Source organism: Equus quagga, chromosome 14 (assembly GCF_021613505.1).
Source record: "Equus quagga isolate Etosha38 chromosome 14, UCLA_HA_Equagga_1.0, whole genome shotgun sequence".
Taxonomy (NCBI): Eukaryota; Metazoa; Chordata; class Mammalia; order Perissodactyla; family Equidae; genus Equus; species Equus quagga.
In genome coordinates this window covers 23,712,725-23,737,553 of record NC_060280.1, presented here as the reverse complement: position 1 = coordinate 23,737,553, position 24,829 = coordinate 23,712,725, and the positions used below count along the sequence as shown (strand labels likewise).

General features: G+C 34.4%; 2 protein-coding genes across 2 annotated transcripts; both read left to right on the top strand.

Annotated features, from left to right (window-relative positions):
• The first annotated feature begins 8,581 nt into the window (after positions 1 to 8,581).
• LOC124252267 (olfactory receptor 52N2-like) lies at positions 8,582 to 9,541 on the top strand. Its single transcript, XM_046685550.1, has one exon. It carries the CDS (start codon positions 8,582 to 8,584, stop codon positions 9,539 to 9,541), a length of 960 nt encoding a protein of 319 aa, XP_046541506.1.
• An 8,317-nt stretch (positions 9,542 to 17,858) lies between these two features.
• Positions 17,859 to 18,821, top strand: LOC124251819 (olfactory receptor 52N2-like). The gene has a single exon (XM_046684717.1). It carries the CDS (start codon positions 17,859 to 17,861, stop codon positions 18,819 to 18,821), a length of 963 nt encoding a protein of 320 aa, XP_046540673.1.
• The last annotated feature ends 6,008 nt before the right edge of the window (positions 18,822 to 24,829 follow it).

The window sequence follows — 24,829 nt, the reverse complement described above, 5'->3', positions numbered from 1 at the left end:
TGCCCTGTACAATCATTACCTGGACTCTCATTCTCAAAGTTAAACATCATCCTAACTTCTAACACCATAAATTAGTAGTTAGTTTTGTCTGCTTATGAGCCTTCTGTAAATGAAATTATACAATACATATTATTTTGTCTCTTTCACTTGACATTATATTTAAATAGACCACAAGTATTTACTTATTCAGTTTGATGGTGATGGACATGGCTTCTGGGTATTGTGAATACACTGCAACGTACATCTTTTACAAGTTTTCTGTTGAACACATGTATGCATTGCTGGATATATGGCATACAAACTTGAGAAAGAAAGTAGGAGATACGAACTTGGGAAAGAAGAAGAAACACCAAATGGTTTTGGAAATTGAAGGCCAAGATAAATAAATTAGCACAGAGACTGATCACCATGGCTCATGTTTTGCCAGGGATCTAAAATCTAAAAAAAAATTAACTTCAGTCGTAGTGACCCAGCCACCATGACACAAGGTTGTGTAGATTGTCATTCAGGAGAGAAATATCGGTCTATGAAGATTAAATGCATTGAACTTGGTAGTCCCCTATGAGGAAAGAGGCTTTGAAGAACAGGGAATTTCAAAAGATAGGGTCTTTGTCTACATGAGCGCAGTGACACTCTTTCAAAATAGGTAGAAGAATTAAAGTCACATAAAAATATTTCCTATAGCCAGATATCTGCTTTCATTTGGATGGTTTCATATTGACTTGGTGATCTCAACCTGGCAAAAAGTGACCTTTCTACTACCCTCATATTTTCATTTTTCATGATGATGATAGCCTGCTATTTTTATTTTGGCTAGTTATGTTATTATTACTGAATTGAAAATATTTAATATGTATTATGAATAAACGTCATTATTAGGATTTTTTTCCAAGGTTTTTTTTTCAGGTTCTAATTTGACCTTTTTTTTTCCTGCTTTATCTCCCCAACTCCCCCCGACACATAGTTGTATATCTTAGTTGCAGGTCCTTCTAGTTGTGGCATTGACTTCTTATATTTATATTATTAATAGAGTCTTTCAAAGAGGAGTTTTTAATTTTGATGATGTACATCTTATCAAATTTTCGTGTTTTATACTTTGTTTCTTTGTTAAGAAATATTGCCTAGCCCAAGTTCATTAAGACATCTCAAGTCTTTGCCTAGAGCTTCTGTAATTTTAGCTTCTAGTTTAATTATGTGCTCCATGTTGAGGTAATTTTTGTGCATGCAGTAAGGTAAGGGCAATGATTCTTTTGTCCCTAAGGACACACCAGCACCCCTTGGAAAAATTATTCATCCCATTATATATTTTGATCCCTTTGTTGAAAATTGATTGACCGTATACGTATGAATCTATTTCTTGATTCTCTTTTCGATTTCATTTATTTTTATTTCTATCCTTAGATTATCACTACAGTACCATGATTACTGTTGCCTCATACATCTTTAAATTAGTTAGTGTAAGCCCTCTATGTTTATTCCTTCTTTTTAAAGATTACTTTATATTTTCTTCATCCTTTCCATTGCCATAGATCTTTTAGATGAACTTGTTATATCTACAACAGTATTTCTTGGATTTTTATGAGGATGACATTGAACTTATAGGTGAATTTGAGAAAAATGGGTGTTTTAACACCCTCAAGTCTTCTAGTCCTTGAAAATATTAAATTTATTTCTTTAGATCTTCTTTTACATCTCTTAGTAACTTTCTGTAGTGCAGTGTAAAGATCTTGCAAATGTTTTACTAAATGAATACCTGTTTTATCAATTCTAAGCCTATAAATCACATTGATTTTTTAGACTTTCAATTTCGTATGGTCTATGGTTGTTAAATAAAAACAAAGTTAGTTTGAGTCTTATTATTTGCTTCACTTATTTTGTGTTTTAGTCAACCTTCTTTTTCTCTAAATTATAAGGAAAATTTCAGACAACTGATTTTAAATATTATAATAAGTATTTAAACCTGCTAATTTCTCTCTAAGCAATGCTTTTCTGTTTCCCTCAAATTTTGATAGGCTGAAGTATGCTTGCTAGTTTTCCTTAGGAGTTTTTCTTTGACCCATATTTATACAGATGTTTAATTTCACAAATCTTAGAAGCATTTGGTACTTTATTGTTATTGATTACTAATTTAATTATTTTTAGTTAAAGAACCTATTCTCTATGATTTCTACACTTTTAAATTTATTCTCCCGTGTTTTATGAACCATATGCATTTGAAAAGAATGTGTATTCTGCTGTTTTGGGCATAAAAACAAGCAGGAACTGACCATCACCTCTGTCTGTCTTTCACCACGTTTATCCATGACGACCTTCACAGAGCAATGGCTGCTGCTTCACTTCTACCTTCCAAATCTCATGAAAATTCCTTTTTTGGCCAACACTAACCCAAAAACATGGAAGAAGAAGATTCTTGGAAGCGTCATTTCATCTTCACCAATTTGATAATGTACAAATCACCACTGGGTTATTTTCTCTGCTAACAAAACAAATAGGGTTAAAAAGTCATTTCACCATGGGGAAGAACTCAAGTTGTAATTATTTCTTACCAAAAGACAGGGTTGTGTGATTATGAAGTCACAAGGAAAAGAAGAGAAAGGATTCATTTTTAGATTCATATGAGTCTACATCCAAGAAACTGACTGAAAAGAATATGTCTTCTTCAGGAAAAGATCTTTTGTAAAAGCTTTCTGCATTTGTTACTACCTTGATAGAAATTTAGTTTAATTTTTCTCCATATATTGATATTTTATTTAAATTGTGAGTTAAAACGTTTGCATTGCTTGTTTATATTTTATAAAGAGAATTCTTATGAGAGTAACGATTTTCTATCTCTGACTCTCTATAAGGTGTTTTTATTCTACGTTTGCATTTCGATTTTTGAGAGCATCATTTTTACAAAGTAGAAATGCACAATAAATTTGACAAGGTAGATGAAATAGACAAATTCTTTGAAGTATACAGTTGCCAAAACTGACAGAAGATAGAAAAAAATCTAAAGAAGACTATATCTATTAGAGAAATAGAATCTATAATTTAATCCTTTCCATAAAAAAAATCTTTCAGCCCAGGTGAAATGGTCAGTCTTTCAAAATATTCAAATATGAAAGAAACTCTTTCAGGGAATAGAGAAACATGTAACACTTCCAAACTTGTTTAATGAATCTTCACAACCTCAATACCAAAATCTTACAAAGACAATATAAGAAAGAAAAATTACAGGCCAATGTATCTTATAAATGCAGATGTAAAAACTCTCAAACAAAATATTATTACTGAGAATTGAATCTATTAATACATGAAAAAAGACAATAACTCACAACCAATTGGAGTTGATCCCAGAAACACAAGGTTAAATTAACATTTAAACCTCAATCAATGTTGTTTTTGATATTAACAGAATAAAAGAGACAAGCCATATGATCATCTTTAGATGAATTATCTCATTTAAAACTTGAAACATTGCTTTGAGCTAGATATTATTGTTACAATCTTATAGAGATTAAAATGATGTAGTACCAATAGAAGTCTGGAGATGATAACAAACAACACAATTCATGCAGCTGCTTAATGGTATAGGAGGACTCAAGTTCAGGTCTATTATTCACCAAGGACGGTTGTTCACAACTACATTGTACTGACTATTATGCAACAGCTTTCTGCCTGCTGTTATGTTCTAATACTGAACCCTAGTATCAATCCCTCAAGTTATGGTCTTAGGAATCTCATCAGGAAACTTTTGGCTACCAGAGACTCTCTAGGTAATTTGACATGTGTTGGGCAGTAAGTGAGGCCAAGCTTGACTCAGGGAGACTTTCTCAAAGAAAGTAATGTTAACATAAATTTCTGAGCCCTGTCATATCCATTTTATCTCATTTACCTAATACTAAACTTGTTTTCAGTTATATGGCAGGAAAAAGCAAAGAACTTTCTAATTTCCTCTTATCAATTGGAACTTTTGTGCATTTCTTCCCTTCAATAAACCCATCCATGAACATAGAGGAACGGTCTTTTTTTTTTTTTTTTTTTTAAGACTGGCCCTGAGCTAACATCTGTTGCCAATCTTCACCATTTTTTTTCTCCCCAAAGTCCCAGTACATACTTGTATATCCTAGTTTCAGGTAATTCTAGTTCTTCTATGTGGGATGCCACCACAGCATGGCTTGATGACTGGTTCATAGGTACATGCCCAGAATCTGAACAGGTGAACCCCTGGCTGCAGAAGTGGAATGTGCAAACTTAACACTGGGCCACGGGGCTAGCCCCAGAAATGGTCTTTACTAGACGTTTTGGCATGTATGTCACACACTCCCAAATAATGTACACATTATAAACACATATAGATAAGCAGAATTTGTTAACCTTTCACACCCATGATTATTTATATCGTAATAATATAATATCTGCATAATATTTATAAGCATGCGTGTTTGATTAATATAGTTTTTAATTAGGAAAACAGACAGCTACTAAAAAGATTTTAAACAAGTGTGTTTTCACTCAAAGTTTTTCTACTTGAGGAACCCTAAAAGAGCTTAAGACTTGGAGCATGTCTGTCATCTGATAATTTATTATTTATTTTATTTAAATGTTATTATGCCTAATAATATTAATATTATAGCAACATATTTCAAGAAGTCTTGCCTCTAGGCTTTTCAATTATTGTAATGGTCTGTTTTGGAATGAAGCTATAACTCACCAAATTTCTAATTATTGAAGATTCTCATTTTGGGCTGAAGCTCTGAAGTATGGAGCTTGTTTGTTTTGTTTTATGTGCCTTGGTGAGTAGGTTTGTTCACTACAAAAGAAAAATCTAGATTTGCTAGGTTTGTGCCAATTGTAGCTAGCTGTTCTAGAAGAAAGATGTACCATTACACTAGATTTCTTCATACTATTTTCACCTTCCAATAGCCTGCACTCACTTCTACAAACCGAAAGGATGATATTAAATTGTGGTCATTATGTTCTGGCTTCCTTCTCCAAAATCTTCACTGCTGGGAGAATTTCAATCCAGTGTTTTATGTTTCCTTAGATTTGACCAAATTTTGCTAAATGGAATTACAACTTAAAAGAATTCTGTGTTTCTACCATGGTAGAGGGGATCAAGAATGAAGAAATGATGCATTTTACAGTGCAATGTTTCAAGTGAACATACAACCAGGCTTTATTGTATAAAATATATTTTGATGAGTCTCTAGCAAGGAAGATTATGAAATTGTTTACTCAATATTTTTGAGGAAGCTTTTAGATCCATACAAGCCAAATAGATAAAGCTATGATAAAAATTATGAGGCTGGAATTAAAGCACTCTAGGAAGTCAGGTATAATTCCAGGTTTATACTGTAATGGATACAAGATGGTTCATAAGTCCCATCTGAGGAAAGTTGTTAAAATTTGAGGGTAATTATTAAGGAGTTTTTTCCTTGTTCAGATACATTCTAAATATAGATCTAATTTCAACAAACCTAAATTTACCTCCTCCCTCTTCAGAGGATATCTGTGGGACATCTATCTGTGAAGCTCCAAACACATTTTCTCCTTGTGTTTGAAAATCCCCAGAGAAGCCACTAAGTGTCACTATATAGGATTCGAAACCAATGCTGTGCAATTTTTCTGAACCATATCAGTCATGAATGGGGATTTAAGAACATCTGACATCAGGTTGAGTTTGGGTGATTCAGAAGCAAAAATATATAATATACACAGAAAATTTGCAACTGAATGGGAGAGATTTGACTCAGAGGGTGGTTGAAATAATAAACATTGAATTATCTGACTCTTTAGACTTCTGAAACCAAACGGATTTGCAAACTGCCTTGAAGAGGGACAAGGAAAAGTGGGGGAAAATTAAATGTAGTTTAGGCACTGGAAGAAGGAGATTCCATGGTACTGATCTCAGCAGGACCAAAGGGACAATGTTATAGGTAAGCAAATTTCTGTATAACAATATCAAAACTTCTCTGCTATCCATAGATGGAGGAGTCTTCTGTAGGAAGTGGTAAGACCTCTACCAAGAAAATGAATTAGTGCAAGACTTAAACAGAATTCCAGTGACGACTGTGCAGCCCAGCATCCTGACAACAACATTCATGACACGTCTTTCTCCTTTGCTTGAATACATTTGATGACAGTAATCTTGTTATCTTACTAGAGGTCTCTATCTGCATGAATGAACAGCATTACTTAAACCCAAGTCTACTTTCCTATAACTTGCTCTCTTCATCATATATATGACCTTAGAGCGTGCAAAATAATACAAAAGGCAATTACATACATCCATTCCATGTACTAGTCCCAATTATAAATATCTCCAATTTCATTTGCCTTCCTCCATATACACTTTACTTTTCAATATGCACACTAATTTAAGGTATTTATATACAATCATAAATGCCTTAAGAAGAAGAACCAAAAAGGATTTTTTGAAATTCATTCATTAATTCATTATAGAACTTTTTTCTTGTGCCAGTTACTATTTTATGTACAAGAGCTATAGCAGTGAACAAAATAGACAGACATCCCTGTGTATATAGATCCGTCATTATAGTGAGGGACCAAGGACAATACTGATTGCCATGGAGTAAGGGAAAGCTGGAAGGAAGATATTATACCAAGATCAGCCGTCGTCTGGGGTGGCAATTTTAAATTGAGAAGTAAGGAAAGGGCTTACTTTGGGTTTGACACTCAGTGGAGATCTGAAACTATTGAAGGTTTGTGCCATGATATTATCCGGGGAATAATAAAACAGGCACTGACAGTGGCAAGTGGAAATGCCCTGAACTCTGCACCCGTTTCATGAGTATGAGAATCCTCTACTAGGTGGTTCAGAGTTGGAGCAGTGGGATACACATTCAGAGATTTAAAAGTGTCCTAACTGTAGGATGTTGTAAACAAATATAAGGGTGTTGGCTTTTGTTCTGAGTGAAAGGTAAGGAAGGATATTGGAGGTTTAAGGCATGGCTAAAAATGGTTTTACTTACATTTATTTTATAAAGCATAATAATGGTAGTAATGCTAACAATAACTATGATAGTACTATACATTTTGCTTATTGTGTTCCAAGTTGTGGTGAAATTCTCCATGTTTACTCTTCTTAACATTAAAAGGCATTTACAGTTGAGCAAATTGTTTTAAAAAGTCATCATGTCTAATCTATTCCTATTTTCTAGAAAAGTTTGCTTTTATCTTTTTTATATATTGACACTGTTTATATAGCATCATTTGAAATGTTTTCAACTGGTTAAAAACAATGGTTAAAAAAATACTTATACGGAAAACCCTACGCTAAATCTCACAAAAAAATATAAATGGAGAGAGAGAAACTAAAAGCAATCAAAATGAGAACTTTGGAAAAGACTGTCATCTGGAACAGATTAAAATATAACAGAAGAATATATTAAACGATTTTTGAAAATACAATAAATATACAAATATAATGCTGTGGGAAGACAAATAACTCAAGTTGGTAATCTCAAATGAAAAAGAACTAAGAAAGAGCTTTTAAAAATACAAGATAAACAAATAAATTAAAAAATAAAAAATAAAATAAAATAAATAATAATAAAAATAAAAATAAATATATAACTACAAGATAGAGAAGAAATTTCTCAAAAATAAAAAAGATCTAGAGTCTTATGATTTTCATCAGGAAGATTTCAGGCTAGATCCATGTCCCAGAATATAGAAGATAAGTGGAAAGCTGTTTTCAAAAAATAATTAATAAGTTATTCCACCTATCCAAAATAAATATTATAGTTATTTAGGAACTTAAAGTAATATAACAAAAGGAGACATATAAATTGTGATTATTCACAGCTATATACCATGCTTATCTACACAGAAATTTGAGAGAATCAATAAAAATTATGAGAATTAATTAAAGCTTGAAATGTCATTGGTTAAGTGCAAATGCTTAAAACTTTCATGTTTACTAGCAAGAAATAATTAGAGATATAATGCAAAATGCACATGGTCATGTTTTGTAAGTTGTAGCTTATTATATAACTTTTTGGCCTGTCAAATCTTCTGTGCTGATGGTTCTGACTTGGAAAATCCAGATTTTCAGGTTTAGACTTTTACATAGATCATGTTTAGCCCCTAATACCTGTGTGCAATAAGCAGGTACTCACATAATTTAATTGAGTATAATCTAGTGGACATCTGAAAGGACTTCTTGGAAGAAAGGAACATATGTGAGGAGTTAGGAGCATCAGTGTTATTTAAATAGGGTTCATAATTTGAAATTGGTCAAGGGGGCAAGAATAAGCATGAGTGACTGGTCTGGGAATGTAAGCAGGCATATACAGAGGTTACAGCAATTTTACTATGTAAGACCAGGGCTTTGCTACTATGTTTACACTATATTTGCATTCTTGTGATTTACTAACAGGCCCAGGACCACTAAGCAGGATCAAAGAACACAGTTTTGGCACAAAAAAGATGATTTTTCTCCTAAAATTATTATTTATATTGTGCAAAATACTTGTTCATATTTTTTATCTAGCTGAAAATAATATCACTACTATCTTCTCGTATAGGACATCTTTACTGGTATAAAAAGTAACATGCTTTGCAATTGACCATCATGCATGGAGCCAACAGCTCCAGCCTGACACCAAGGTACTTCATTCTTAATGGGATTCCTGGGCTCGAAGCCACACACATGTGGATTTCCCTGCCATTCACCGTCATGTACATCATTGCTGTTGTCGGGAACTGTGGGCTTATTTACCTCATCAGCCATGAGGAGACCCTGCATCGGCCCATGTATTACTTCCTAGCCTTGTTGTCCCTTACAGATTTTAGTGGGTGCACTTCATTTGTCCCCAATATGTTATGTATCTTTTGGTTCAGTCTCAAAGAGATCGACTTTAATGCCTGCCTTGTGCAGATGTTTTTCATCCACATGCTGATGGCCATGGAGTCTGGAGTGCTCATGCTTATGGCTCTGGATCGCTATGTGGCCATTTGCTACCCTCTTCGCTATGAAACCATCCTCACCAACACTGTAATTATCAAGATTAGTCTTGCCACCTTCATTCGAAGTGTGTCGCTCACGATCCCGTTTACTTTCCTGCTCAAGCATCTTCCCTACTGCAGGGGCAACCTTGTCCACCATACCTATTGTGATCATATGTCTGTGGCCAAATTATCCTGTGGCAACATCAAGATTAATGTTATCTATGGTCTCATAGCTGTCATATTCATTGCAGGATTTGATATGTTCTGTATCTCCATGTCTTACACCACTATTATCCGTGCTGTAGTCAATCTGTCATCTGCAGATGCTCGCCAGAATGCCTTCAGCACCTGTACGTCACACATATGTGCAATTGTCATCACCTATGTCCCAGCCTTCTTCAACTTCTTCACTCATCGCTTTGGGGAACGCACTATACCTCACCACGTCCACATTTTTATAGCCAACCTCTACCTGTTGCTGCCTCCCACCTTGAACCCAATTGTCTATGGAGTGAAGACCAAGCAGATCCGTGAAGGAATGATCAGATTGTTTTTTAAAGAGAAAAGTATTTTGAATATTTGATAAGTTTATGATATAGAATTCTTCATTTATAATAAAGATCAAAGTAAAAGTTATAGAGGAAGAGAGTAAATGCAAAATTCAACAACCATAAGGTCAGGAGAAAATACCTGTCAATATTCTGCAGTAAAAATTATGAAATAATCACAAAACTTTTAACCTGAGCTCTCCAACTTAAAGAAAAAAATAAAATAGGAAATAATTATATTTCTCACTTAGTTTTACTTTAGTTAGATCTTGTGGTATGGATGCAAAGAATGGGTTATTTAGGATATCCAACTTCTTCAAGTAAACTCTTGAGGACTAATGCACTTTGGTCTAGCACTGTGGGGAATATATAGGAGAGAATCAAGAAAATCAGACAGCCTAGTGAAACTCTAGAAGATTTGGGAAGGAACATATGCAAAACCTCCCATGTGTTACAGGGAAGCAAGAAACACTTCCCAAGAACATCCACGCTGAATTCCAGAGGTCCTGTCATCCTTCTCATTCCACATTTATGTAAAACTTGTATAACTTAGAAAAAAATTATTGTCTTCTCATTTATCTCTGGCATTCTGCTACCTAGGTAATTATTTGGATTCCCAAGAATGTGCAAGTGTACATACAAAGGAATAAATGTGATTACTGGAAGGAGTAAATATGATTACTGGAGTTCGTCATAATCTGGCAAGTGCTACTTGGAGTTAATATGGAGCAGAATTTTGAAAGACAGAATGGATACCATTTGGTATCCAATAATGGTGGATTGACAGCTGTTTGAGGAAAGGATCTGTGAGTAGAGGAAAGGAGACTTGGAGGAAATCTGTGTACTTTGAGAATCAAGGATACCTGGGCTTGACTGCTTTACTTGACTTTAGTATAGAGGGAGATACTGAGTGATCAGGGAAAATGGAGAAAGGAGTACGTTATTTACATTCATGAAAAGAACAGAAAAAACAGAAATGAAGTGGAATGATAAATGTGGTATTCAGAAATAGGAAGACTGAATGAAAAATGAGAAAGAATGAGAACATAAACCAAGAGGAAATTGAGTGATAGAATGCCGTCAGGAAAGGGATACAAATAGATAAGTAGGTAGAGATATTAATTATATTGATTAAGATTATATTCTTATCTGCTAATATGAAGAAGATATTTTAATCTCATGTTACATATAGTCAAATGATTGTGGAATATAATAAAACGCGCCATGTATTTTTTCTCAATATAATCTTCACACGTTTGGAATAAAAATCTGTGTTTAAAAAAATACTAACATTATAAAAGTGCATCTATGGATGTAAATTACAAACTTATAATTAGTAAAGTTGCTATTTATTGTAATCATGTTTCTGAATTTGGTAAACTTTGTTCATCAGGTATTCTCATTTAAACCACATCAAAACACCAGCAAACATATGAAGAAATTACTTTTCCTAAACTGCCATTTTTAAACATATATATTTTGTCAGGTATTATAATAATGATGCATATATACTATGTTGTTGAAATTTTACTTCCAAACTATGGTGTAGCTATAATTATCCCCATTTAATAGATGAAGAATATGAGCTACAGAAAGAGCAAGCCTGGATGAATCTCAGAACATTACGATTAAAATGTAAATACAATATGTTCATAGACCTATGCTTTAGGAACGGGGTATAGGAGACAACCACAGCAACAAAGTAAAACTAGAACATAAAATTAAAAATCTGGAGAAATAAAATGAAATAGATAAGATTTATTTGAGAAACCTAAGTAACAATCTTCAATTAATTTATGTCATCTTCCCCATTACAAACTCAAAAGTGGGTTTCATGGGAAAAAATATAAAACTCTAAGAACTAAGATTCCACTGAATTAGAACCTGAAGGCCAGAATCATTGAGAAATTTAAAAATAATTATAAGATAGATGGTGATGGATGAAAACCCTATGCAGTATTCATGGGGAGAGAGAGAGAGTGAAGAGCAGAGGGAAGAAAAGGAGAGGAGGGTGAAGACTGGAAAAAATGGTGGAAGACACCTCATTTCAAATTCCATCTCCCACCCTAGAGACCAAGGCAGAGCTCAGTGGGCCCAACACTCCCATGTTAACCTGGCGCAGTTTGATTAGATCTAGAACCAAGGTATTAGGTGCAAAGAACTCACACCCAGATTTCCTTTCAAACAATGAGATAATATTCTCAAAGGAAAGGAAGTGGAAGGAAACTACAAGGTGATACCAAGGTTAGTGAAAGTTATCTTGCTCCTGCAGAATCTCCAGAACTACGTGTCCAAACTTTTCAGGCTGATCATATGTGTAGATGTACAGAGATAAATAAAATGGAACAACAAATCAAAAGAGTACAAATGCAAGGACACAAGGTACAGTGAGCATTCTCCATGACTCTTTCACAAGCCCCTACTAACAGTTGTGTTTTGTGTTTTACTCAACTGGTGCTATAAACCAAAAACATAACTGGAATCTTACCTTACTCTTTCCATGAGTTCTCTCTCTCAGTATCAATGAATGACATATTTACTTTCTCTTGAATTGAAAAATGCCATAGACATAGCATGTCTTTCAAAATAATTTAAAGCTATTACCAAGGCAGTTTTACAGAAAATTTGGAAAATGAACAAGATTGTGCAAGGATGGATTCCTTGATTCCTTTGGAGCAATAAATATCTGTAGAAATTGGACAATTGTGCATATCTATCTATCCACTGGGTACTTTTATGTTAGGTGATCAAGGCACAGATTTCATTCCCCTACCAATTCCATCTTCATGCACCCAACACACCTTAAACTCCAGATAACAATGTGGCAAAGGGATTTGTAAGCAAATGTACATGAGGTTAAGGGTGCAAAGTGGTACTGCAGATGCTGTGGGGGAAGAATTGTGTATATGGAGGAGTTTTTTACTAAGTATAGCTCCCATGGGTAAAGTACTGCAACCCAGGGTAGTGATAAGAACTCTGGGTGCTGTTAAAGCTGGGAGTTTTGGGATCATAAAAGAACAAAATCCAGAAGAAAGAAGAGAAGGAGAAAGAACAGTAGAAAGAAAAGAAAAAAGGTGAGGGGAAGAAAGTTCAGGAGAGGTTGTCACAATCTGCATATTATAAAAGAAAACATTGTATGATGAGAAAGAACAAACAGCAATAATTTTCTGGAAAGGAAGAGAGAAGATTTGGCGGACAGGTACAATTATTCTCCACTTCATCTTATTTCAAGTTAGACCAGCATTCCTAAGTTTCTGTCCTGATTCTCATTCCTCTGAACAGGAAAAGCTTCAGTTTTGGGTCTCAGTTGTGCGTGAGTTACACATTGAGCCCTGAATGCTCATACTAATCAATCTCTCTGTCTAAACAGACCATGCATTCTGATCTGTCCACACTGGCATGGTCAGTGTCCAACCCCTCCCAAAGAGGCTTGAATTCATCTATCTAGAGAACAGATGAGCAAGCCTGCCTAAATTGAGGATAAAATATGAACAAGCCCTTTTGACTGAAGATCTAAAGCCAGATGTATATCATAAAATTGTTGACATTTTGATGTGAACTTCCTTGCCTCCAATTTGTCAGTTAACTCTGAACTGGGTAGGAAAAGATGGGGTTGTTATGAACAGGCCCTAAAAAAGCTCAAGTTTTAGTTAAAATTAGGACAAGACGGAAAAATAAATGAATAAGATAGAAGAAAAATCAAATAAAGCAAAAACACAACTGCATAGTTAAAGGTTTTAGGTACAATAAAGATGTATCTTAGCACAAATCACAAATATGGTAAAATGTTTCCAGAAGAAATTAGTGTTTAAGCTGATACTGAGGGATAAACTGGTGTTAATTAGGTGGGAAGAGGATGGGAGATAAAAATTATTCCACGAAAAGTAAATGGCCTGCAGGGAGGTCTAGAGGAAAGAAAAACAATAATCAAGGGACTGAAAATGAGAATAAGTGGGCTCAAACCAGAGGCCAATTTTTTCTGAGTTTATAGTATATAACCATTAAAAAAAATCAAGTGTATTACCTTTTTCTTGATTTATTATTGTTGTTTTTTTGTTTCACACAAAACAGAGCCATATGTTTATGAAGTCAAATGACTTCATGGAGTCATTTTCGAACTCTACGGTTTGAAAAAGAAAGAGAATGGAAAGTTTTAAACAGATGAATGATGGAAGCTTTCTATTTTGGAACAGCAGTTTTTTCTGTAGTGCAGAAAGTTGAGAAAATAATTTTCAAAATAAACTATTGGCAAAAGTGGCTAAATATGCAGGTATGTGTTAAAATATTCATAATATATAATATAAATATAAGTTAAATCTTGCCTTCATATCTTATACTTCTTATATATGTAATTAAATATAAAAATGAAATTCAGAAAATTTTGAAGTAAAAAATAACTTTAGCAACAATAGTTACTACTTCTGTCAATGCCTCAACTTAGCACAAATATTTATGAACATTATAGAATACCCTGTTAGATCTCTTTTGAAAATCTCCCTAGGAGATCTCAATGCAGTTGAGCACAACCAGTTTGGGGACCATGGTTTTCATGTTAAAAACCCCTGCTCTAAATTTAACTAATGTCTCATACCAGTTCTTATTTATTAAATTTTAAATCTAAAAGTAAAGGATTTATACTGAGACTCATATGTAATTGTTTAATATAGTTGTGTTGATTTAAATTTTATGAAAATTATTTCATGTGTATTCTATTGTTTTTTAACAAGACCAAACGTTTTTATTTAAATGAAAGCTGTCTTTCCAAGTAGTCAACTTGAGAGTCTCTGTATGCTTTTCTGGTAATATTACTAATGCAAAAGCTAAACAAAATAACAACAAAGATGTCATATTAAAATTTTATTAAATGCTTATATAAGAAACCTCTGAAATAGATACACCAGAATATAGGCTTTAATAGCATTTACATTTGAGAGGTTAGGTGACAGGTGAGTTTGCAGCGGTAGTATAACTGTATATCATTTCCCACAAAAGTGTTGAGGTATAGAAAGATTTTTCTTTTAGTGATTTCTTTCTTTAATAGAAGAGACATAAAGTAAAAAAATGCAATATCTGTTCACTATAAAATAAAATTTAAAGAAAAATACTACCTTGGAAAATGTTTGTAAACCACGAGAAAAAATGGGTTCATATTTTTGTATTGAAAGTGTCTAGCAAGCAATAAAATAAAAACTAATACCTCCACTGAAGATGAATCAGCAGGCAAATGAGTAATCAATTATGAGAAAAACAATTGACCAAAACCACTTGAAAAAAATGTGCATAATCACTACTAGTGGAGTTAATTTTAATTCAAGCTAAAATAGCAAAGAGATTGTATTCTCACAGGTCCAGCTGGGGAAAAGAGAACATATAGTAATCAGTACTTATAGAGGTACAGCCCACTAACTGCATATGGAAGTGAAAATCAACACAAATTTTATGGAGAAGACTTTTTCCAACATTTATCAACATAATTAAAATTGCCCCTGCCTTTCTATCCCACAAGCTTCAATCCTATTTCTAATTATCTTAGAGTAAAAATCATTAATACAGAGAGTGGATTAAGACATGTATAGAAGAATCACTTTTGATAGAAAGGATGATAAATGATTAAAATATTCAAGAGTAATAAAATGCTTAATTAAATTTGGTGCAGCAATTGGGTGGAAAGAAGGTTTAACTATTGAAAATTTTTATTTCAAAGCATACAGAATGACATGAGAAATGTTCAACACACAATATTAGGTAGAGAAAAAAACAGTGTACAAAACTCCGTATAGCCTGAAACATATACAAAAACAGAATATTATACATAAGAATTATTAAATGACTAAATGAAGTACAGAAAAAATTTGAGAGTGGTTATTCCTCTGTGTTAGATTTACAAATGATTTTCCAACTTTTTACATGCTTTTCTATAGTTTTCAGATTTTCTTCAATAAGGATGTATTTCTTTTTTAGTAAGAGAAAAACACTTTTTTTTAAAGATGATGTTCATCTCCACCAGGCTTGGTGGTCACTTTTCCTACTTGGGAAAAGGCATTAAACTTTAATGCATGTTTTGTTGTTGTTTCTTTTTCTACTCAAAAGCTTCTAAACACAGATATTTCACCACCGGACCCAAAATTCATTCTCTTTCAAAAAGATCCCTCTGAGACATCTAATTGTTGAGAGCCAGTCATCCTGGGAGATCTTGCTTGAGATTCTCCAGGGAAACTAAAAATTCTATATAAGAAGATGTCATCCCAGATTTTGAAGAACTCCTAAGGATTCTCAGCTATGCATACAGATTTGATTGTACCTAGCACTGAGGTGAGTTTGAATGATTCTCAAAAATACCTACTTTAGGAAAAGTAAAAACACTGTTTGCTAAGAATACAAGGACTTGGAATATGGAGACAGTCGACAGAAGGCAATATTAGCAAGAGGCAATGTATTTCTCTTTCCCTTTCACTTCTTAAGAGGTAATGGCTCCTTTTCTTTCTGAGTGGCTTCCACTGGACTTAGTCTCATTTTCCATTCATCTCATTCACTTCATCATGGTGTACACATAAAAGATGATGGACACTGGAGATTTTAATCTTTACGTTTCTGTAGTCTAAGACTATGAAATGATGGTTTCTCCATGTGATGCCATTTCTGGAGAGGTCTTAGAAGAACTCTCTTATAGAAAGAGATCATTTACATGAGATTCAGTCAGCTTAGGAACCAGAGACCATGAGCCTCTGAAACTTGTAGTTCCTACTTTATTTTCTTCTTGCCATGGTGGCTCCTATGCACTCTGCCCAGTAGGAGTGGACATAATAGTGATTTCCAGAACATATAAGTGACAGGAATCCATGTTTGTGGCTTCACAGTCATGGAATACATGTCATCACATTGCAACTATTTAGTTCTGCTGGATGGTGGTGATAAATGGCATTGACTTTGCCACCTGAGAGGCTCAGGTTTACTCAAGAGCTAAGGTACCATTTTATTTTTTCAAGTAAAAGAAATATTTTAACCATTTAGAAGGTTCAACTTTCCTTAAACATCCCTGAATCTGTAAATTCCTGAAAGTATCATCCAATATTTTCCACTGCCTCTACGAGAAATAGCAATCCAAAGATATGGTATTATCTTTTGTACTGATTACCTGTCCAGTTATAACAAAAGAAATGTTATTTAAATTAAAATAGTACATACCGTCAGTAATTCTTAGAACTGCAAAGGCTTCCTGAGCATAAATCTTGTATTGAGAATGGATAGGGCAATGAAAAGAGAAAAAAAAGGAAAAAAGAAACAAAAGAAAAGGATCTTTTATCTGACTGAATTCAAATATTTAATAATTCCTTTACTAAAAACTCCATAAAACATGCTAATGATCTATAAGTGTGAATACTTTTTTTTTTCTTCTCAAGAACTTCCTTTGTGAAGGAAGAAATTCCCTTGTTCTTCTAGTGTGAAAAAGCATGATATTGACAGTTCGAGTACCAGGCATACCAAATCCTTTCTAATTCAAATGCTCATTCATGTTCATATATTTTATTGAGCATCTACAATGTATTATCTTAAGCAAATTATATGGAGCATCACTGGAAAATTTTACATGATGTATTAGTTTACTTCATAATTTCCAAGGCAGGACAAAAATCCTGCTGATGAGGACTGGTCAGATTACGGTGATCTTCTAAATATGCCCACATGATTTTAGTGATAAGACTCAGGTACAACTAGCATAGAAGAATCTGAGAGGAGAGAATAGAAATGGCTTATTGGAATGAAGAAAACAATTATAGCCCAGTTCACTGATTTTTATTGAAATGTGGTGGCATGCAAGAAGTGTGCTGGGGAGAGGTTTAGAAAGTGAGGGCAGTTACATAAAGTGTTCAATGGGACATTAGGTAGCGTAGAACTGTATTGTTTAATTATTGCTACAAACCACAGTTCCAAGGCTTTCATTTGCTTTTTTTTTTTTTTTTTTTTTTTGATGAGGAATGCGGGCCCTGAGCTAACATCTGAGCCAATCTTCCTCTACTTTGCATATGGGACACTGCCACAGCGTGGCTTGATGAGAGGTGTGTAGGTCAAAGCTGGGGATCTGAACCTACAAACTCTAGGGTGCTGAAGTGAAGTGTGGGAACTTAACCACAATGCAGCAGGCTGGCACCTCAAAGACTTTCTTGCTAGAGCTGGGGAAGGAAAAACTATCCTGATTATCATAACAAGGTGAATGTTCATGGTATTTGTGGGTATTTGTATTATTGTTCAAACCACTCCCTCTTATCTGGTGTCTAATCCCACCTCTTTCTCTTCTATGCAGAAAGCAACTGCTGATAAAGAGTGTAAAATGCCCCTCTCCTGTCAGCCATTATGTCTGGGGTCAACAGCTCCAGCCTGATCCCAGGATTCTTTATCTTGAATGGTGTTCCTGGACTGGAAGCTGCACACATCTGGATCTCCCTGCCATTCTGCTTCATGTACATCATTGCTGTGGTGGGGAACTGTGGGCTCATCTACCTCATCAGCCATGAGGAGGCACTGCACCGGCCAATGTACTACTTCCTGGCCCTGCTCTCCTTCACAGATGTCACCCTGTGTACCACCACTGTACCCAATATGCTGTGCATATTCTGGTTCAACCTCAAGGAGATTGACTTTAATGCCTGCCTGGCTCAGATGTTTTTTGTCCACATGCTGACTGGGATGGAATCTGGAGTACTCATGCTCATGGCCTTGGACCGCTATGTGGCCATCTGCTACCCCTTACGCTATGCCACCATCCTCACCAGCTCTGTTATCACCAAGACTGGTCTTGCCACTTTCCTGAGGAGTGTGATGCTCATCATCCCATTCACTTTCCTCACCAAGCGCCTACCCTATTGCAGAGGGAACTTCGTTCCCCACACTTACTGTGACCACATGTCTGTGGCCAAAGTGTCCTGTGGCAAAGTCAAGGTCAACGCTATCTATGGTCTCTTGGCAGCACTCCTGATTGGGGGCTTTGATATCTTCTGTATTTCTGTGTCTTACACAATGATCTTACGGGCAGTTATGAGCCTGTCATCCGCAGATGCTCGTCACAAAGCCTTCAGCACCTGTACATCCCACATATGTGCTATTGTCATCACATATGTTCCAGCCTTATTCACCATTTTTACTCACCGTTTTGGAGGACAAAGCATTCCCCACCATGTCCATATCATTATCGCTAATCTCTATTTGATGTTGCCTCCTACCTTGAACCCCATTATTTATGGAGTCAAGACCAAGCAGATCCAGGAAGGAGTGATCAAGTTACTTTATAAGGAGAAACATATTTTAGCTATGAAATAGATTTATGAATTAATATCTAAAAGCAAGGAAACATAAAGAATATTTTGGAGGAGATTTTAAGTGTAAATTTAAAACCACTAGTCTCATTGCAGAAAGCAATATTCATTGACTATGTATAATATCTATATTATTAACTGAATTCTTTTTTTAGTAGAATTAATCAATAATAGAAATTAATTAAATAAGTAAGAAACATATGTCCAGAATTTTAAGATTTTTTTTCTTAAAAGGATTTCCACATTAGCATAATTTCAAGGCTCTTTGGAAATTATTACATTGCTTAGATTCTAATGTATTTTCCGTGTTGAAAAAATCTGAAATGGGAGTCACACCGGACAAATAATAAAAGGTTTCTTTATTCTATATTGGGGATTCACCCGTTTTGGGGTGAAATCCATAAAAAAAGAAGTCTCAGAGTTTGTTTCATAAGGCCCTTCACACATGTTTTAGTGACTTCATTCACTCCCACTATTTCTTTCACCATGCAGTCTTGTGTAGATTGGATCAGTTATGCAAACTGTGTCATGTCTGTCTAAGTTGTGTTGAATTTTCACTATCAAAGAGAATAATATTCATATACTTGTAGCAATATGATCTAATGAAGGATGGGAAGATAAGCAAGGGACTAGAGATGCAAAAACTTAGAACAAATAATTTCTTAAAGATTATTGGGAGATTTTTGAAGAAGACATAGAAGAAGTCTTAGAAATAGTTGTGGAGTTGTAGTAGAAAATAGAGGAGATTCATAAGAAAAATCTATAAACATTTGGGTTTGGCTGACTTCACAGAATTTTTGTTCCAAATTTAGCCACCACAGTCGAAAATCCTCTCCTATGATTTGACTCCAAAGTTAGTTGATCATTCAAATAAAGTTTACATAATGATTAAGTCATTCACAGACATTGGCCTGTCTTATGTAACCAGGTCCTGTTCCCATGAAGCAAAATATGGAGAGGTAAGAAGCTGCATCTGGGTGATTGCAGGACACTTAACAAATCTGAAGATGCTTTGCACACTGATTCCTGTTCTCTATATCCTTCTATAACACTAAGGAAATCTAATCTCAATGAACACTTTCTGAGTTTTGTAAATTTTAAAGCCAATTCAAACTTTATACCAGTACTTTTAGTTTTGAATGCACATTTACTAATATTGAAGTGCACTATTAAAAGTAATTAGAGAGGCTGGCCTGGTGGTGCAGCGGTTATGTTCACATCTTCTGCTTTGGCGGCCTGGGGCTCGCTGGTTTGGATCCCAGGTGTGGACCTACATACGGCTTGGCAAGCCATCCTGGGGCAGGTATCCCACATATAAAGTAGAGGAAGATGGGTGCAGATGTTATTTCAGGGCCACTCTTCCTCAGCAAAAAAAGAGGAGGATTGGCAGCAGATGTTAGCTCAGAGCTAATCTTCCCCCCCAAAAAAAAAGAAAAAGAAAAAAAATTTTTAAAATGTAATTAGAAAAAGTATGATATTCTTCTGCTAGAAATTTTGAATACTATGATATGTAATATATAGAGCATTTTCTGAAGATATATTGCACCAAAAATAGTAGTATTAGTCTCATTAAAAAATGCTAAGTTGATATTTAGAGAGTTTCCAGCCAGGGTGGCAGTTTGAATGTAAACAGAAATGTACAATTCCCCCAACACTCCAAACACATAGAAATACTGGATTAAGTATATTTCTGAAATTATGGAGAGTAAAACTAAAAGCAAAAAAATCAATATTTTATACACAAAAATGGGAATCAAAGAGGCAAGCAGGAGATGAGAATTCACAGCTTATACAAAGACTTTACTTAAATGACTTCAGTGTTGGGAATCTATTGCCTATGTGTAGACGTCAGACAAGGCATGAAGCCTAGAATCTGGAATCACTACACAATCTCGAATGGGAACTAAAACACCTTTGCCTGCCAGCCCAAAGACACATTAAATTGTTACTACAATAATTTGAGGAAGCATCAATGCAACACACATCACTACAGAAGGATCCAAAAAGATGCAAACATATAAAGGCATATTCTGGAAATAGTCCTTCTCTATACAGCCAATTATTTTCTCTGTGTAGTAGTAAGAGTACTGAACACACATCCTGACATTTTATGCCTACCCCCACACAGAAAAGCATGCACACCCATTTTCAACATACTGGGGGAAATTGCAAATATGGAAAGCAATTAGACAGGAAGTAGCAATGGAAAGGGAAGGATAAATATATAAGGGTGCATACTAACACATTTAGTCCACAAGTATTTACTAATAATTACCCTAGGTGGGGATATGGGTAGGATGAACCTTGATTTAAGTAACTTCTGGGAATTCTACACTGTACACTAGCAGCCACTGTAAGAGAAGAACGCTGGTTCCCTCAGGAGTAGAGAGAAACTGATCAAATTTTGCTCGAAACTGCCAATTGTTGTAGGAACCCATATATTATTCTGCCTTCCATGTCTAAGTATGAGAAGGATGACAGAGAAAGGAAACAAAGATCTTTGTCCTCCATGTTTGCGCACAGAATAGACAAATCTAACTCTTATTGAAGATTAATAAAATGGAAAAGCAACACCCCACAGAAAATAATTATATTGAGACTATAATAATGTCATGATAAAGAAGAAAAAAATAGCATGCAGAAAAATGAAAAGATTATCACAGATGTATAAAATGTTCACTGTTGGAGTAAAACTATTATTTAAAGAATGTTTCAAAAATGGGCACAATTTCATACAATCTCTGAAAAAGTTGAATAAATCATAAGGACAGAAATACCTCGGACAGCCAGGTTAGAGAATGAGATGATAACATAACAGAATGAGACCAAAAAATGATAAATGAGTAAAAGAAAGTTTAATTAGGAAAGTTAAAAGTGTGATATACAATTAAAATCTATGATTAAAGAGTAAATAAAAGAAGTTATGCTTTTAAATTAGTAATTGTTATAAAGTAGTAATTAGAAAATATTAGAAGCTGCTATAGATTGCAGTGGATAAAGGCAATGAGGTAAAAATGTTGACAGAAAGGACAGAATGAAGAGGCAACATAAATATCCTGGGTGCTAATAAAGCAGAGCTCAGACTGAGTGGAACACAAGTGATATTCAAACTCATAAAGAAAATAATGGATTTAAAGTTAATATTGATGCATGCATGCAAATTTAAAGAGTGTACACCATACAAAGAAAAAAACACTTCAAGAGACTCATTATAATAGACAGTTTAAAAATATTTGAACTAACATAATGATAAAAAAAGAAATACAGTTCACATGTAAACAGGAAATAGGTTACATCTAACGAAAATAAAAGAAAAGATCAGAATGGTAAAAGAGAAATAAGAAGTGAGGAGAGGAGAGCGGGGAGAAGGGAAAGAAAGAGGAGGAGACAGAATAAACAAATGTGGATTTATATACTGCAACGCCAAATTTCTGAAGAGTCGGGTGATTTGTTCCAAACTTTAAAAAAGGCATGGTTACATTTAAATTTATTCATGCTGTGTGAAGCATGTTTGATCACTTTCATTCCAATATAATATTCCAATTTATGAATATACAACAATTTACTTATTTATACATTCTTGAAGGTCATTTTTTGGTGAGTTACTTTGAATATTGCTACTATGAATATCTTGTATATGTCTTTTGAAGCATATACTTGCACACTTCTCTGGTTTAATACCCAAGAGGATGATTTCTCTGTTGTGCAGTATTTTTAGGTTCATTTTTGTTGTATAATATCAATTGTAGTCCAAGGTGGTTGTGCCAATTTAAACTCGCACTAAAAGTTTGAGAATGCTAGTTAATATTCATCCTTCTCAACTCACGGTATCGTCAGAGTTGTGGCGTCTCAATACGGTTTTAATTTGCATTTGCCTGATGATGAAGTAGATGGAATACACTTTCATAAATTCTTGGCTATTTGAATATCTTCTCTTTTTGTGTGATAGCTAAAGACTTTCATCCATTTCTCTTTAGAAATTTCATTTTTGATTTATAAGATTTCTTTATATATTTTGGATAAGACCCCTTTGTTGGTTACAAACATTGGCACATATGTTCTTCCTATCTATGATTTCCATTTCTATTATCTTAAAATGTTGTATTTTGATGAACAAAATTTCTAATTGTATTGTAGTCTGATTTTTGTTTGTTGTTAACCCTTTGATATTACCAAAAAAAAATAAAACTCTTCTGTTAGGAACATTCCTGTAAATATTTCTGGTTAACTTAAACAGATATTCTTCTATGGTACAGAGCCAGAAGAATTGGTACACTAGGTAGCATGGATATGTTCAAGATTACATGATGTTTTTCAAATATTTAAACCAACTTAATGTAAAAACAAAGAAAGGTTTTTTTAAAAAAAATACCTTTTAGGCATTCTCCGCTTTTGTGTGATTTTCAAGGAAAGTTCTAGGATATGAGTCTTGAATATACTAGCATACGTTATTCTGAAAATACTGTTTTATGATTCTAATTGGAAGCTACAATACAGTTTTTAAAAATTTTATTTGGCTCTTCTTTACTTTTTTCTCAGTTTTGCTAAAAGTTTGTAAATTTTATCTTTAAACAAAATTAGCTCCTAGTTTCACTGATCTTTTTTCTAGTCTCTAGTGGGTTTTTTGGGGTTTTTTTTTTTCTGTTTTTTGGAAGATTAGCCCTGAGCTAACGTCTGCCACCAATCTTTCTCTTTTTGCTGAGGAAGACTGGTCCTGAGCTAACAGCCGTGACCATCTTCCTCTACTTTATATGTTGGACACCTACCACAGCATGGCTTGCCAAGCTGTGCCATATCCTCACCCAGGATCCGAACCAGTGAACCCTGGGCCGCTGAAGCAGGACGTATGCACTTAACCGCTGCGCCACCTGACCGGCCCTCTAGTTTATTTTATTTCTTCTCTAATCTTTGTTATCTCCTTCCTTCTGTTAATTTTGGGTTTAATTTATTCTTCTTTTTCTAGTTCCTTGAGTTGTAAAGTTAGGAAGTTTATTTAAGATCTTTCTCTTTTCTTAATGTACGCATTTATCTCTATAAACTTCCCTCTCAGAGCCATTTTTGCTGTATCCCGTATATTTTGGTATGCTATGTTTCCATTTCTGTTTGGTTCCAGGTATGTTTTGGTTTCTTATTTGACTCATTGGTTATTAAGGAGTGTGTTGCTTAATTTCCACCAGTGTGTGAATTTTCTAGCTTTAACTCATTATTGATATCTAGTTTCATACAATTGTGGTGAGAAATAATACTTGATATAATTTCAATTTTCTTAACTTTGTTAAGACTTGTTTTGTGGCCTAACATATGCTCTCTCCTGGAGAATGTTCCATGTGTGTTTGAGGAGAATGTGTATTCCGCTGTTGTTGGATAAAATATTCTGTATTTGTCCATTAAGTCCATTTGGCCTAAAGTGTTGTTCAAGTCCAATGTTTCCTGATTGATTTTCTGTCTGGAGGATTTATCCATTATTGAAAGTGGGATATTGAAGTTTCCTACTATTTTTGTATTGCTGTCTGTTTCTGCCTTCAGATTTGTTCACCTTTGTTTAACATTTAGGTGCTCCAGTGTTGGGTGCGTACATATTTACAATTGTTTTCTTGATGAATTGACCCATTTCTCATTATATGACGACCTTATTGGTCTTTTGTCAAAGTTTTTACTTAACATGTATTTAAAGTATAGCTACTCTTGCTCTCTTTTGATTTCCTTTTTCATGGAATATCTTTTTCCATTCCTTCACTTTCAGCCTATATGCTTCCTTAAAGCTGAAGTGATTCTCTTGTGGGCAAGCATATATTTAGATCTTGGGGGTTTTTTGGTCATTTTTATTATTGTTGTGTATCCATTAGTCAATGGATAAAATCAAATGGATCAATCAAAGATGCTATGTCTTTTGATTGGGGAATTTAACCCATTTACATCTGAAGCAACTATTGATAGGTAAGGACTTAACAATGCCGGCTTGTTGTTTTCTTGTTATTTTGTAGTTCTTTTGTTCTTTTCTTTCTCTCTTGC